Genomic DNA, 12,716 nt, shown 5'->3' with positions numbered 1-12,716 from the left:
GCGGGTGTCAAAGAGGGGCGTCTGAAGGGGTGTGGCCCGCGTAAGGTCAATGCCCGCGGAGTTCTTCGATCCACTTGTCCCGAGGTGGGGTGAGGGCTGCTCTGCAGAGCCTGGGAAAGGAAGGAGGCGGCGAAGACCTCCCGCGCGCTTCAGATGCCCTTTTAGTCTGGACGCGCCGGGCCGGGCCGGGCCGAGCCGAGCCGAACGCGCTACTGGTTTATAACCTTGAAGGCAGACGAGTGAGGGGCGAAACAGACGCGGCCTTTACCCTTACCCAGTATGTGTGTTGGCTGTCGGCGGGGAGAGAATAGTTGACAGACGCCACATCAGGCAGCTAGAGTAAGTCATCAAGTCCTGTCCCTTCCTCTAGAGTAGCTCTGTTCTAACTGCCTCACCAACCCCACTGTACTACCTTAGTTTAGGTCTGTGATTTGCAAACAGCATGCAATACAATTGGGGAATGGAGCTTGCTAAAATGCAGATTCCTAGGCACCCTCTGAGATTGGACTTTTGGAGCTGTGGAGTTGATTGATAGATCCTTGTGTGAACATTGTTATATATTTAGAAATTAACTTCAGAAAGATACAGTTGGAGCCTTCCATCCAGAACAGTGATATAAGGAACTGAATGCTACATGTAACATACTGCAATTAACGTTTAACAATAGTGACTCTTTTTTTCTTCCTTAGGAATGGGTGAATTCAAGGTGCATCGGGTACGTTTCTTTAATTATGTTCCTTCAGGGATCCGCTGCGTGGCTTACAATAACCAGTCAAACAGATTGGCTGTTTCACGCACAGATGGCACTGTGGAAATTTATAACTTGTCAGCAAACTACTTTCAGGAGAAAGTAAGTTATTTGGGAGCCTTATATGGTGTTTTTGATGTTAATTTCTTCTTAAGTTAAATTCTACGAAAACTTGTATGCCTTTTCTATTCAAAGTGATCAAGTGACTCCTCCTTCTGGAGTTATTTAGAACTACCTAACTTCTGTAGGAAATACGATATGAGAAGCTCAAGAGTTTTGATCTATGTAATGTTGGTTAGCAAGAGCCACCTAATTGTGGCATTTCACTGCCTGTCATTTGGAAACTGAGGTTTGCTGGATATTTGGCCACAAGAAGAAGAGAAATTATTGGAACTATCATTATAGGTATATTAGTCTCAACACTATTTCCTACTAGGGGTATCAGTACCCATTTCATAGTCCGTTAAGAAAAAATGATAAGAGCACTTTAATAATCAGAAACTTTTTGGTGACATGATGGCAGGAAGATGGATCCCTAAGTGCTTCTGATAGAATATAGATGTACATGCCTATATTGGCGGAGTAAAGGAGGTTTATTGTTTGTTTGTTCTTTAATCAAGAGATAGAGTCTCACTCTGTCACCCATGCTGTGTTGCAGTGGTGTGATCCTGGCTCACTGTAACCTTGAACTCCTGGATTCAAGTAATCTTCCCATCTCAGGCTCCTGAGTAGCTGGAACCACAGGCACATGACATCATGCCTGGCTAATTTTTTATCCTTTGTAGAGACTGAGTCTCACTATGTTGCCAGACTGGGAAATTTAAATTTGGTAAAATAACCTCTGAGTATATACAGAGGGTTGTTAGCACCTTTTTCCCAAGGGTGCTGATTACTGATTTTCTTCAGGTACAACATCTAAGTTCACATTTATTGACTGTCCAATATACTCTAGGTACCATAATATAAATGAATAGATGGGTAAATTTGTGAATTCAGTGCCCAGCAGCTTAGGACTTGAAATTTAGGCATTGTGTAAATTTTTCTAGATGAATAAGTGGCAAATACTGGACATTAAGACAAATGTCAGAGACCCACCTTTATGGAGCTTAAAGATCACTGGGAGGAAGATAAGTATACAGTTTACAATCTGTATAATAAGTGTTCTAATAAAGCTAAGCACAGGCATAGAATCTAGAGAAATACCTTTCTTGAGAGGTGGCTTTAGGAAACCTGGAAAGGGATGATTTATTGAGCTGACCCCTGAAGAACTAATAGGAGTTTAAAAATTGCAGGTTGGCCAGACTCGGTGGCTCAGCCTGTAATACCAGCGCTTTGGGAGGCCGAGGTGAGTGAATTGCCTGAGCCTGCGGGTTTGAGACCTGCCTGGGCAACTTGGCGAGACCTCATCTCTACAATAAATCAAAAATTAGCCGGGCGTGATAGCGCGCACCTGTAGTTCCAGCTACTTGGAAGGCTGAGGCGGAAGGATCGCCAGAGCCCAGCAGGTCGAGGCTGCAGTGGCCAGGAGCAGCCACTGCACTCCAGTCTGGGCAACAGAGTGAGACTCCAACTCAAAAAAAAAAAAAATTTCAGGTTGTTACCCACCACAAACGGGTTACCATGTATATTATGAAAAACACGCACTGATGCATGGTCATTTGCATCCTATATTTTTTTTTTGTCATTTGTAACATTTGTAATTATGTAATTTGTCTATTTATTTTTGTTTGTTTGTTTTGTTTTTTGAGTTGGAGTCTTACTCTGTTGCCCAGGCTGGAGAGCAGTGGCACATTCATGGCCACCCCAGCATCGACCTGCTAGGCTCAGACAATCCTTCTACCTCAGCCTTCCAAGCAGCTGGAAGCTACCATGCCCGGCTAATTTTTTTGATATGTTGTAGAGACAAGGTCTCATCAAGTTGCCCAGGCTGGTGGTCTCAAACCCCTGAACTCAGGCAGTCCTCTTGCCTTGGCCTCCCAAAGTGCTCGGGATTATAGGCTTGAGCCACCGCACCCAGCCTATTTGTTTAATGTCTTTCTTCCATGTTGAACTTTAAATTTGATGAGAATGGGAGCCATGCCAGTAATCGTCATGTCTATTCTCACTATTTAGCAAGTGCCTAGTACAAAGCCATTGCTGAGTTAATATTTGTTGAATGAGTAAGTCAACTGTTCCTTACCAATTTTCTAGTCTCCTTTATCTTTTTTTTTTCTTTTTTTTGAGTTGGAGTCTCACTCTGTCCCCCAGACTGGAGTGCAGTAGCACGCTCCCGACCACTGCATCCTCAACCTGCTGGGCTCCAGCAGTCCTTCCGCCTAAGCCTTCCAAGTAGCTGGAACTACAGGTGCGCGCTACCACGCCTGGCTAATTTTTGATTTATTGTAGAGATGAGGTCTCGCCAAGTCGCCCAGACAGGTCTCAAACCCGTGGGTTCAGGCAATCCACTCACTTCGGCCCCCCAAAGCGCAGGATTACAGGCTGAGCCACCGAGCCCGGCCCATCTTTTTTCCTTATTCTTCAACAATTAATTAACTCAGTCCAGTTGTCTGCTTTATCTATATTCCCTTCCCTACTAGTTAAGATTGCTTAGCTCTGCTAATCACTCTCAGAGCAAGAAAAAAAAATATTATGTTAATATATATGTTAATAATATAAAAATATTATGTGAAAAGAATAGGGGCTAGGAGTAAGGAGACCTACATTGTTTTCATGCCATGGACTTTGGCTCTTTGGGCAAGCCACTTAACCTGTATATATATCAGTCTTTTCAAGTTTAAGTAGGTAAAATTATATTTACTTAGTCCCTGTAGTGTCAAACAAGTAAAATTTTAAAATGCCTTGGTAGATATGAAAACTTTTTGAGTGCTAAGAAAGCACTTAAAAATCTAAGACGTGCCAGGCACGGTGACTCACACCTATAATCCCACCACTTTGGGAGGCAGAGGGAAGAGTATTGCCTGAGCTCAAGGGTTCAAGTCTAGCCTGGGCAACTTGGCAAGACCTTATCTCTACAATAAATCAAAAAGTAAGTCAGGGGTGGAAGGCACCCTTAGTTCCAGCTACATAGAAGGCTGAGGCAGAAGAATCACCTGAAGCCAGCAGGTCAAGGCTAGAGTGGCCAGAATCATGCTGCTGCACTCTAGCCTGGACAACAGAGTGAGACTGCGACTCAAAAAATAAAAAAAGAAATCTAAGACTTGAATGAAAAGCTAAGTAAGTTGCATCATTTTATTTTATTTTATGTTATTTAAGTACAGAACGCTTCACGAATTTGCATGTCATCCTTGTGCAGGGGCCATGTTGTTCTTTGTATCATTTCAATTTTAGTATATGTGTTGCCGAAGTCAGCACTTATTTTATTTCTAAACAACTTTTTACAGATAAAATTAACACACAGTAAGCTGCTTTTATTTAAAGTGTACATATGGATAGCAGTCAACATGAAATTATTACCCAATCAAGATAATTGCATTAAGTTTTAGAAAACTGGATACAACAGATACAATTGGATACATCAAACCAAACTTAAATACATACTTTATTCTGCTGTAAGGGCATGCAGAGCTAATCCTAGTAAAAGAAAAAAAACCAACTGTATAAAGGTAACTAAAATTTGAACCTGAAAAAAATGAAAATATCAGTAGACTTAATCTTCTGATAGCACAAACTTCCACACTAGTTTCTTATGGGTAAGTAATTTTCACCATGTTGTCTGTGACCAGTACTGGCAACTGATGAATTCATGGTAGGTTGAGAAGTTATGGTGTTTCTGCAGTTTTTCCCAGGTCATGAATCTCGAGCTACAGAAGCTCTGTGTTGGACAGAAGGACAGCGACTCTTTAGTGCTGGGCTCAATGGAGAGATTGTCGAGTATGACTTGCAGGCGCTAAACGTCAAGTATGCTATGGATGCCTTTGGAGGACCTATTTGGAGCATGACTGCCAGCCCCAGTGGCTCTCAACTTTTGGTCAGTAAGCATTTGTTGGTAATTCAAGATTTCTTTTGTGCCCATTCAGACTTTCTTCCCTGTGTTCATAGGAGAGTAAAGTTGTATTATGGCATGTAGCCACCCAACTACAAGATTAGAATTTATACTGAGGATTTAAAAATTCCTTGTCCTTTTGCATTCATTTTGCTACTTAATTTGAACCTTGTTTGTTCATTTATGAAATTAGAGGGTTAGTTCAGTTCAGCATTTCCCAAGCTGTATTCTTTGGAATTGGGAGATGTAAAAGAATTTTGGAGTACTTTGTGTTTTGTTTAAATAAATAAATATGGTGTAGTAAATCCTTCTGTAGATTCACAGTGCATATAGTATATGAAAAGTTCTGAGAGAACCTTCAGCAGGTTAGCCTATACAACTGTGTTTCAGCATAGTGTTTCAAAAAAAATTTTTTAATCACAAACAGATTTCTTTTCCCCTGTGATTGCCATGAGAACATTAGATTGTGTGCTTTCAGAGACTTTTTTTTTTCCTAAGAGACGGGGTCTTGCTTTGTATATACTAGGCTGGAGAGGAGTGTTGCAGCCAGAGCTCACTGTAGCCTTGAACTCCTGTGTTCAAGCAATCCTCCCACCTTAGTCTCCCCAAAAGCTAGAAATACAGGCTTGGGCCACCATGCCTAACTAGTTATTGTTTGTTTGTTTGTTTGTTTGTTTTGGTAGAGATGGGATCTCACTATTATGCCCAGGCTGGTCTCGAATTCCTGGTCTCAAGCGATCCTCTACCTCAGCCTCCCAAAGTGCTGGGATTAAAGGCATGAACCACTGCACTTGCCTTCACCGATTTAATTCTGTTTGATGAGTCTATGATTCTTTTTTGATTTGGACTAATTTACACAGCATCTTAAGACGTCTCCATTTAGCTTATAAGGTTAATAGGTCTTTTATTTAGGCCATGGGTCTCTAGCAGAGACATGCTATAAAATTTTCCTTCTGTTCCATGTCATATGCAGGAATCGGGCCACTAATTAGAACTCTTACTATCAGTCTGGTTTTTGGTTAGGATGAAAGCTGCCAAGCATATACTATCAATTTCTTGATACCAGTACATTTTTTCCCTCACAAACTATTTTTCTCGTTTCTTTTTTTGGGGGGCAAGTGACAACTTTAGGGGATAAAACATGTTTGTATGTGTGTGTGTTCCTATAAAGTGATTATTGTTTATCTTTTCTATTTTCTACCTTTTTTTCCCTAATAGGTTGGCTGTGAAGATGGATCTGTGAAACTATTTCAAATTACCCCAGACAAAATCCAGTTTGAAAGAAATTTTGATCGGCAGAAAAGTAAGTGTTGCTTTGGTGGGGTAGTGATTAGCCTTAACAGGAAGTTAGGTTTCTGTGCCACTGGGGGTGGGATATTTTCTCATGGGTCCAGGTAATATTTGATCTATATGCTGATTTTACCTGAGTACGGGTTATGTGCTGGAAGCCAGCCCTCACCCAAGTTTTACCCATTGTGTAGCATAATTGTGACTGCCACCTGGTTAGGTAATAACATAGAAATCTAGAAATCCAAAATAGGAAAACTAGTGTTTCTATGGAAGTCAGTTTGTTAGTTATCACTTATTTTTGTGAAGTTTTAACAAGTGTACATAAAGTTCTGAAACTAGAATTTTATCATTAGAACTGTGGTTCTCAATCCTTCTGATGCGTTCAAATTAGATGGGGAAGTTTTATAAACAATTGCCCATACTCAGACTCTGCCTGGACTGAATTGGCAGTGACTCGGTAGAGCAGGGGTTGGCAAACTTTCTGTAAAGGACCACGCAGTAAATACGTTAGTCTCTGCAAGCCACACAGTCTCTGCCAACTCTTTCACTACAGCACAAAAGCAGCTGTAGACAAGACTTAAACTAATGGACATGGCTGTATACCAGCAAAATTTTATTTACAAAAACAGATAGTGAGCTTGATTTGGCCTATGGGCCACAGTTTACCGACCCCTCTTCTAGAGAACAGTAACTGTCCTTGGATTCTCTGTGTCCATTAGTAATATTTATTCTCTGCTATCTGGGTTCTTGTTTTGCTTGTTTTTAATCTTTTGGGTGTTCTTTTTTTTTTTTGAGTTGGAGTCTCACTCTGTCGCCCAGACTGGAGTGCAGTGGCCGCTCCCGCCCACCGCAGCCTCGACCTGCTGGGCTCCGGTGATCCTTCTGCCTCAGCCTTCCAAGTAGCTGGAACTACAGGCGCGTGCTACCACGCCCGGCTAGTTTTTTTTTTTTATTTATTGTAGAGATGAGGTCTCGCCAAGTTGCCCAGGCGGGTCTTGAACCCGCGGGTTCAGGCAATTCACTCACCTCAGCCTCCCAAGGCGTGGGATTATAGCCTGAGCCACCAAGCCTGGCTTCCTTTTTTTTTTTTGAGTTGGAGTCTCACTCTGTCGCCCAGACTGGAGTGCAGCGGCTGCTCCCGGCCACCGCAGCCTCGACCTGCTTGGCTCCGGCGATCCTTCCGCCTCAGCCTTCCAAGTAGCTGGAACTACAGGTGTGCGCTACCATGCCCAGCTAATTTTTTTTTTTTTTGGATTTATTGTAGAGATGAGGTCTCGCCAAGTTGCCTAGGTGGGTCTCTAACCCATGGGCTCAGGCAATCCACTCACCTCAGCCTCCCCAAGGCGCAGGATTACAGGACATTCTTCTTTATGGGGTTACATCATTTACTTAATTTCTGTTGATGGATATTAATTTTTATTTTCCACTACAAGTGCTGCAACGAACATTCTTTTTTTTGTTTATTTTAAATTTTTTTTTTTTGTAGAAGTGAAGTTTCACTGTGTTGCCTAGGCTGGTTTTGAACTTCTGAGCTCAAGTCTTGGCCTCCTAAAGTGCTGCCATTACTGACTCGAGCCACCGTGCCTGGCTACGAATATTCTTATATACGTATTTTTGGGCACTCCTGCAAGTATTTATCTTTAATAAGTTTCCAGTGCAACTCCTGGGACAAAAAGTATGCACATTTAAATTTTGTTAGATTACTACTAGTTTACCCTCAAAAGCTTGTATTTATTTACACTTTCATCAACTCTTTATACGTTATGATAGTATCAAATAGATCATTGTGGGTCCCAGGGCAAAGTTGTTCCTCATCTGTTATAAAGTGGTGCTACACAGGATGTAGAGAGCTAAGACTGTAGAACACTAGCCGTATAGATAATTATGGGAGATGAACTCAGTTACCCTTTGTATATTTATGTGTATGTCACCTTCTTTTTTGTTGTACAACTCCCAAGGTCGCATCCTGAGTCTCAGCTGGCATCCCTCTGGTACCCACATTGCAGCTGGCTCCATAGACTACATTAGTGTGTTTGATGTCAAATCAGGTGACTGTTTTTCTCAGTTCATTTGGGGCTTGGGGCTTGTTTGTCAGATTCATGTTTCTGGGGTTTCAGCAGATTGAGCCCTTGTCATGCTTTCAGTGTCCTTTAGGGCCTAACCTCTAATTAACCTTCTGAGATGTCCATAGTGAATTTCATTCCTTTCTTGAATTACTACTGCTGCATCTAAGGGAATCTTGGTTCTTCAATGAGATGTAGTATTTTTTATTCATCATAATAAGAATTCACAATATAATTTGTTCTCAACTAGTACTACGTTTATTAGGAATGATCAGTAAAATTGTCTGTTTATATATTCCAGTTCGTGGTAAAAATGAGCTTCTGTCATTGAGGAACATAAGATCTTGGTAGTATAATTGGTGAGATATGAGATCATAAAAATAGAGAACCATGACTTTTTCTGTTCTTAGCCTAGAAAATTGACTAATAGAATCCTAGGTTGACCTTAGCTTGTCAAGGTGGGCATATCTATACTCCCATCTAAGATGCAGAGGTAAAACAAGTCAGTCATGTCTCTCTTTTTCCTCAGTGCTAGAGTAATTTTTTTTTTTTTTTTGGTTATTTTATTTTTGTTATACATGCATATAGTCAAAGAATTCTTTAAGGCTTATTACAAAAAAGCAGAAATTCATCTATATCCCTTCTCCCACTACTCAAAAGCAACACTTGTGACTCTTAGCTGATTCTTTTAGTATTTATCTCTACGCTGTACATTGCAGGCTTGTAAAGTTTCATTTGATTTTTCAGCATTAGACCATTATTTAATGACTTCTACAACTTAGCTGTCTTTCTCCAGCCTCTGCCACAAGGCATCCGCACTTTCTCTTGATCTTCCCAGTATGGCTATGTGTAACTTTGTTCACATTGGTAGTCAGTGTTTTCATTATTATGACTAGATAAGTACTATTCCTGTAGTACACTACCTTTCCTTTCCTTTTCTATACTTACTGTTTAATAGTGTCTCTGTCTCTGTTTTTCTCTATTGTCACTGATTTATCCCCACACTATCCCAGTTGTATTAATTAGGTTCAAATCCATCTAGTTTCCTTTCTGCCACTTTTATCTTCTTGAATAAGTCTCTCCCGGAGCCTTCTGACCTGCCTCCATTTTGTTTAGCTACTCTGGGCCTGCTACACTGTGAGATTTGAAACTGATTTTTCAGTCACTCTGGGAATCCTTTTTGCTTCTCTGTTGGGTAGGACCTACTGTTTCTGTTATTCCCTTTCTTGGTTTATTTCTTTGTTTGGCGGATCCCAAGAAAGGGAGCATGAAAAAATAATTCCAGCTTGGAAATTATTTTCTCTTAGAATTCTGAACCCCTGGCTCCCCTGTCTTTCAGTATTGTTAGGGAGTCTGATGCCATTCTGAGAGTTGATTCTCTGTATAGGACCTGGGTTGTTTTGTTTTTTCCCTGGGAGCTTTTAGGATGTTCCCTTTATCTTATACAGTTCTGAAATTTATGAATTATGTTTCTTGATTTGTGGGTTAATTATTATGGTCAACTGGGTAGATTCTTTTAATCTAAAACCATGCTTCAGTGGTTTTAGGAGAAATTCTTGTAGATGAATTTGTAGATGAATTTCTCACTATTTTCTCTTTTTGGAATTTTATTATTTGGATGTTGGATCTTCTGATTTTTATCTCCTTTTTTCACTCTTATTTTTAATCTGTTTGGCCTTTTACTATGCTTTCTGGGAGAGTTTGTCAATGTTCTCTTTCAATCCTTCTGTTGAGTTTTTCATTCTGACATTTCCAGAGTTCTTTTTTGTCTCTTGAATTTTTTTAAAGTATTCTCTTATTGTTTCATTATGCACAAACTCTTCTTTTCTTTCTACAGCTATTAATGATCATATTTGTTAAGTGTTCTTCATCCTGCCTGCTTCCTCCCAGTTATTCATTTATCTGTTTCTGTTGGTCTGTTTGGCCTCTGCCTTTCATATTAAAGGCTTTCCTCACATGTCTGGTGACTCACTGCATTCATGGGACTTACCGAGCTTAGGGTTCCCTGAACAATGATCTGACTGGACTGTGTATTTTGGGAACCTCTGAAGCCAGAATCTTCAGATCTTTTCTCTTATGCCAGTTCTATTCCCCAGAAATGGTTTTGTACTCTCCTACCTGGTGAGTATAGACCAGGCTGTCTGTATTCTAAGGAGAAAAAAAGTGGTATTCTCAACATCCAGTTAGAAATTTTTGCTTAACCTATCTTTCATATAGTGATCCTGCCCTCAGTTGTACCTGATATCTCCCTTTTCAGAGAGTAAGTCTCCAGTCTTCTGTTGAGGTGGATTTGGGGTCTGCCCAGCTTCTTAACCAGGGTATCAGTACCTGAGCTTCTTAATGTACTTTCAACTGATCCCTCTTTTGAAGCACCACTTTCACTTTTGTTTCTAGAGTATCTGTGGTCCCCAATTCCTGAGGTTTTTTTTTTGTTTGTTTGTTTGGGTTTTTTTTTTTTTTTTTTTTTTTGAGGATTCTATAGATACATCAGGTGACTTCTTGGCTTTCCACACTGCTGACTTGGGACCTAGTTTCAGGACTGTGCTAAATCAGTTACCACTCCATGTCTGCTTTCCAGTTTCTAAAATTTTGTCACTGTTGTCTTCTCTCACTTTCCCATGGGGTTTTGGAAAAGAACAGAGTGTAATGTGTGTAGTCCGCCAGCTTTAAGTGAGTGTCCCAAATGTCTTTTTCCATTCCACCTCCGTAAGGGGGTTTGCGTTCCTGTTCTCTCCTTTCTCTCTCTCCCCCTCCCCTTTTCTGTTCCTCTCTCTCCTCACCCCTTCTCTTCAGGTAACCATTTTGGAGTTCCAAGATTGGGTTCATCAGAATTACCATTTATTGACTGTGTTCAGTCAGCTCACTTAACATATCTACCACAGGTGGTTTTTGTTTTTGTTTTTTTTGAGTTGGAGTCTCACTTTGTCACCCAGACTGGAGTGCAGTGGCCGCTCCTGGCCACTGCAGCCTTGACCTGCTGGGCTCCGGCGATCCTTTTGCCTCAGCCTTCCAAGTAGCTGGAACTACAGGCACGCGCTACCACCGGATAATTTTTGATTTATTGTAGAGATGAGGTCTCGTCAAGTTGCCCAGGCGGGTCACGAACCCATGGGCTCAGGCAATCCACTCACCTCGGCCTCCCAAAGTGCTGGGATTACAAGCTGAGCCACCGAGCCCAGCCCACAGGTGGTTTTTGAAGACTGGAGGAGAAATAAGTGCCATCCAAGTGTGTGTTTTTCTTGTTTTTCAGGAAGCGCTATTCACAAGATGATCGTGGACAGGCAGTATATGGGTGTGTCTAAGCGGAAGTGCATCGTGTGGGGCGTTGCCTTCTTGTCTGATGGCACTGTCATAAGTGTGGACTCTGCTGGGAAAGTGCAGTTCTGGGACTCAGCCACTGGGACACTTGTGAAGAGCCATCCCATCGCAAATGCCGATGTGCTTTCCATTGCCGTAGCTGATGTGAGTACAGTCCCTGTTTTGAGTGGTTGATCTACAACCTGGGGATGGGTAGAGACAGCACTATCAGCGATGCGCCGTGAACACTGTTTCCTGCTCCTAGCGTTGTACTGAAGGAAGATACCTTTGAGAAAATGCGTCTGAAATCCCACCTCATTTCTCTGGTATCTAACAATTGGTTAGATAATACAGGAGTCTCCAGGAGATTAGTTAGCAGAGGGATTTTCTTCATGTATTCCTCATCCCTCACCCTCTTCATCTAGTCTGAACGTAGATAGGGCACAAGTAGCCTAGAAGAACCTTAAAAAGTGTTGTTTCCCTCTATGTACAACTGCTCTCCTGCTTCCTATCTTATCCTATTCTATTTTGGGACATTAGAAGCTGCCTTTTTTTTTTTTGTCAGGATCTCATCACTCTGTCACCCAGACCGGAGTGCAATGGCACAATCACGGCTCACTGCAGCCTCAACTTTCTGGGCTCAGGTGATCCCTCCATGTCAGGCTCTGAGTATCTGGGACAGGCACGCGCCACCATGCCTGGCTAATTTATTTTTTGGAGAGTCAAGATCTTGCTGCGTTGCCTAGGCTGATGTTGAACTCCCAGACTCAAGCAGTCCTCCTGCCTCAGCCTCCCAAAGTGCTGGGATTATAGGTGTGTGCCACCACGCCAAGCCAGAAGATACTTTTATAGTGATTTTGAAAATTTTCATTTTCTAGTTTAAATAAGCCTAAAGTAGATTTGTGTTGAACAAATATGCCTCTTTCTCTTTGGTAGCGTGAATTCTTCTTTTACAAACATTTTTTTATTTTTATTTTTTCCTATAGTAAATATTGTAGAAGAATGGTGACATGAATTCTAATCCAGAAAGTTTTGGGTATTTTAGCAGTGAGATGTGGAAGGTGACTTTGAGATTTGTTGACTAGATCCTTTATTCTTTTTTTTTTTTCCCTAGAAAGCAGGATTTATTGAGAGGACAGAAAAGCTCCCACAGTGGGAGGGGACCTGAGGGGGCTGCCGGGATCCTTTATTCTTTACCTGCTTAGTTTGAGAATTTGAGTTATCCTAAGTGCTGACATCTGGTTTCTAGTGTACAGTTCACTTATGGCTGCTTTTCTTTTTTCTTTTTCTTTTTTTTTTTGAGTTGGAGTCTCACTCAGTCACCCAGACTGGAGTG

At 41.4% G+C, this 12,716-nt stretch overlaps 1 protein-coding gene across 3 annotated transcripts in view; it reads left to right on the top strand.

Annotated features, from left to right (window-relative positions):
• Positions 1 to 12,716, top strand: part of UTP4 (UTP4, small subunit processome component) — a 42,910-nt gene that overhangs the window by 195 nt on the left and 29,999 nt on the right. The window contains exons 1-6 of one of the 3 annotated variants that reach the window (XM_008070038.2): positions 65 to 339; positions 690 to 850; positions 4,524 to 4,715; positions 5,949 to 6,033; positions 7,979 to 8,068; positions 11,334 to 11,545. In XM_008070038.2, coding sequence (XP_008068229.1) covers positions 692 to 850; positions 4,524 to 4,715; positions 5,949 to 6,033; positions 7,979 to 8,068; positions 11,334 to 11,545 — 738 coding nt within the window. In that variant the 5' untranslated portion in view covers positions 65 to 339; positions 690 to 691. Of the gene's footprint in view, positions 1 to 64; positions 340 to 689; positions 851 to 4,523; positions 4,716 to 5,948; positions 6,034 to 7,978; positions 8,069 to 11,333; positions 11,546 to 12,716 lie in introns of those variants that run through there. The other 2 variants (XM_021718569.1, XM_021718570.1) reach the window with 2 other exon arrangements.

The sequence above is a fragment of the Carlito syrichta genome, unplaced genomic scaffold, assembly GCF_000164805.1.
Source record: "Carlito syrichta isolate Samal-C Ts95f unplaced genomic scaffold, Tarsius_syrichta-2.0.1 Scaffold312739, whole genome shotgun sequence".
In the NCBI taxonomy this organism is placed as follows: Eukaryota; Metazoa; Chordata; class Mammalia; order Primates; family Tarsiidae; genus Carlito; species Carlito syrichta.
This window is presented reverse-complemented; position numbering and strand designations above follow the sequence as displayed.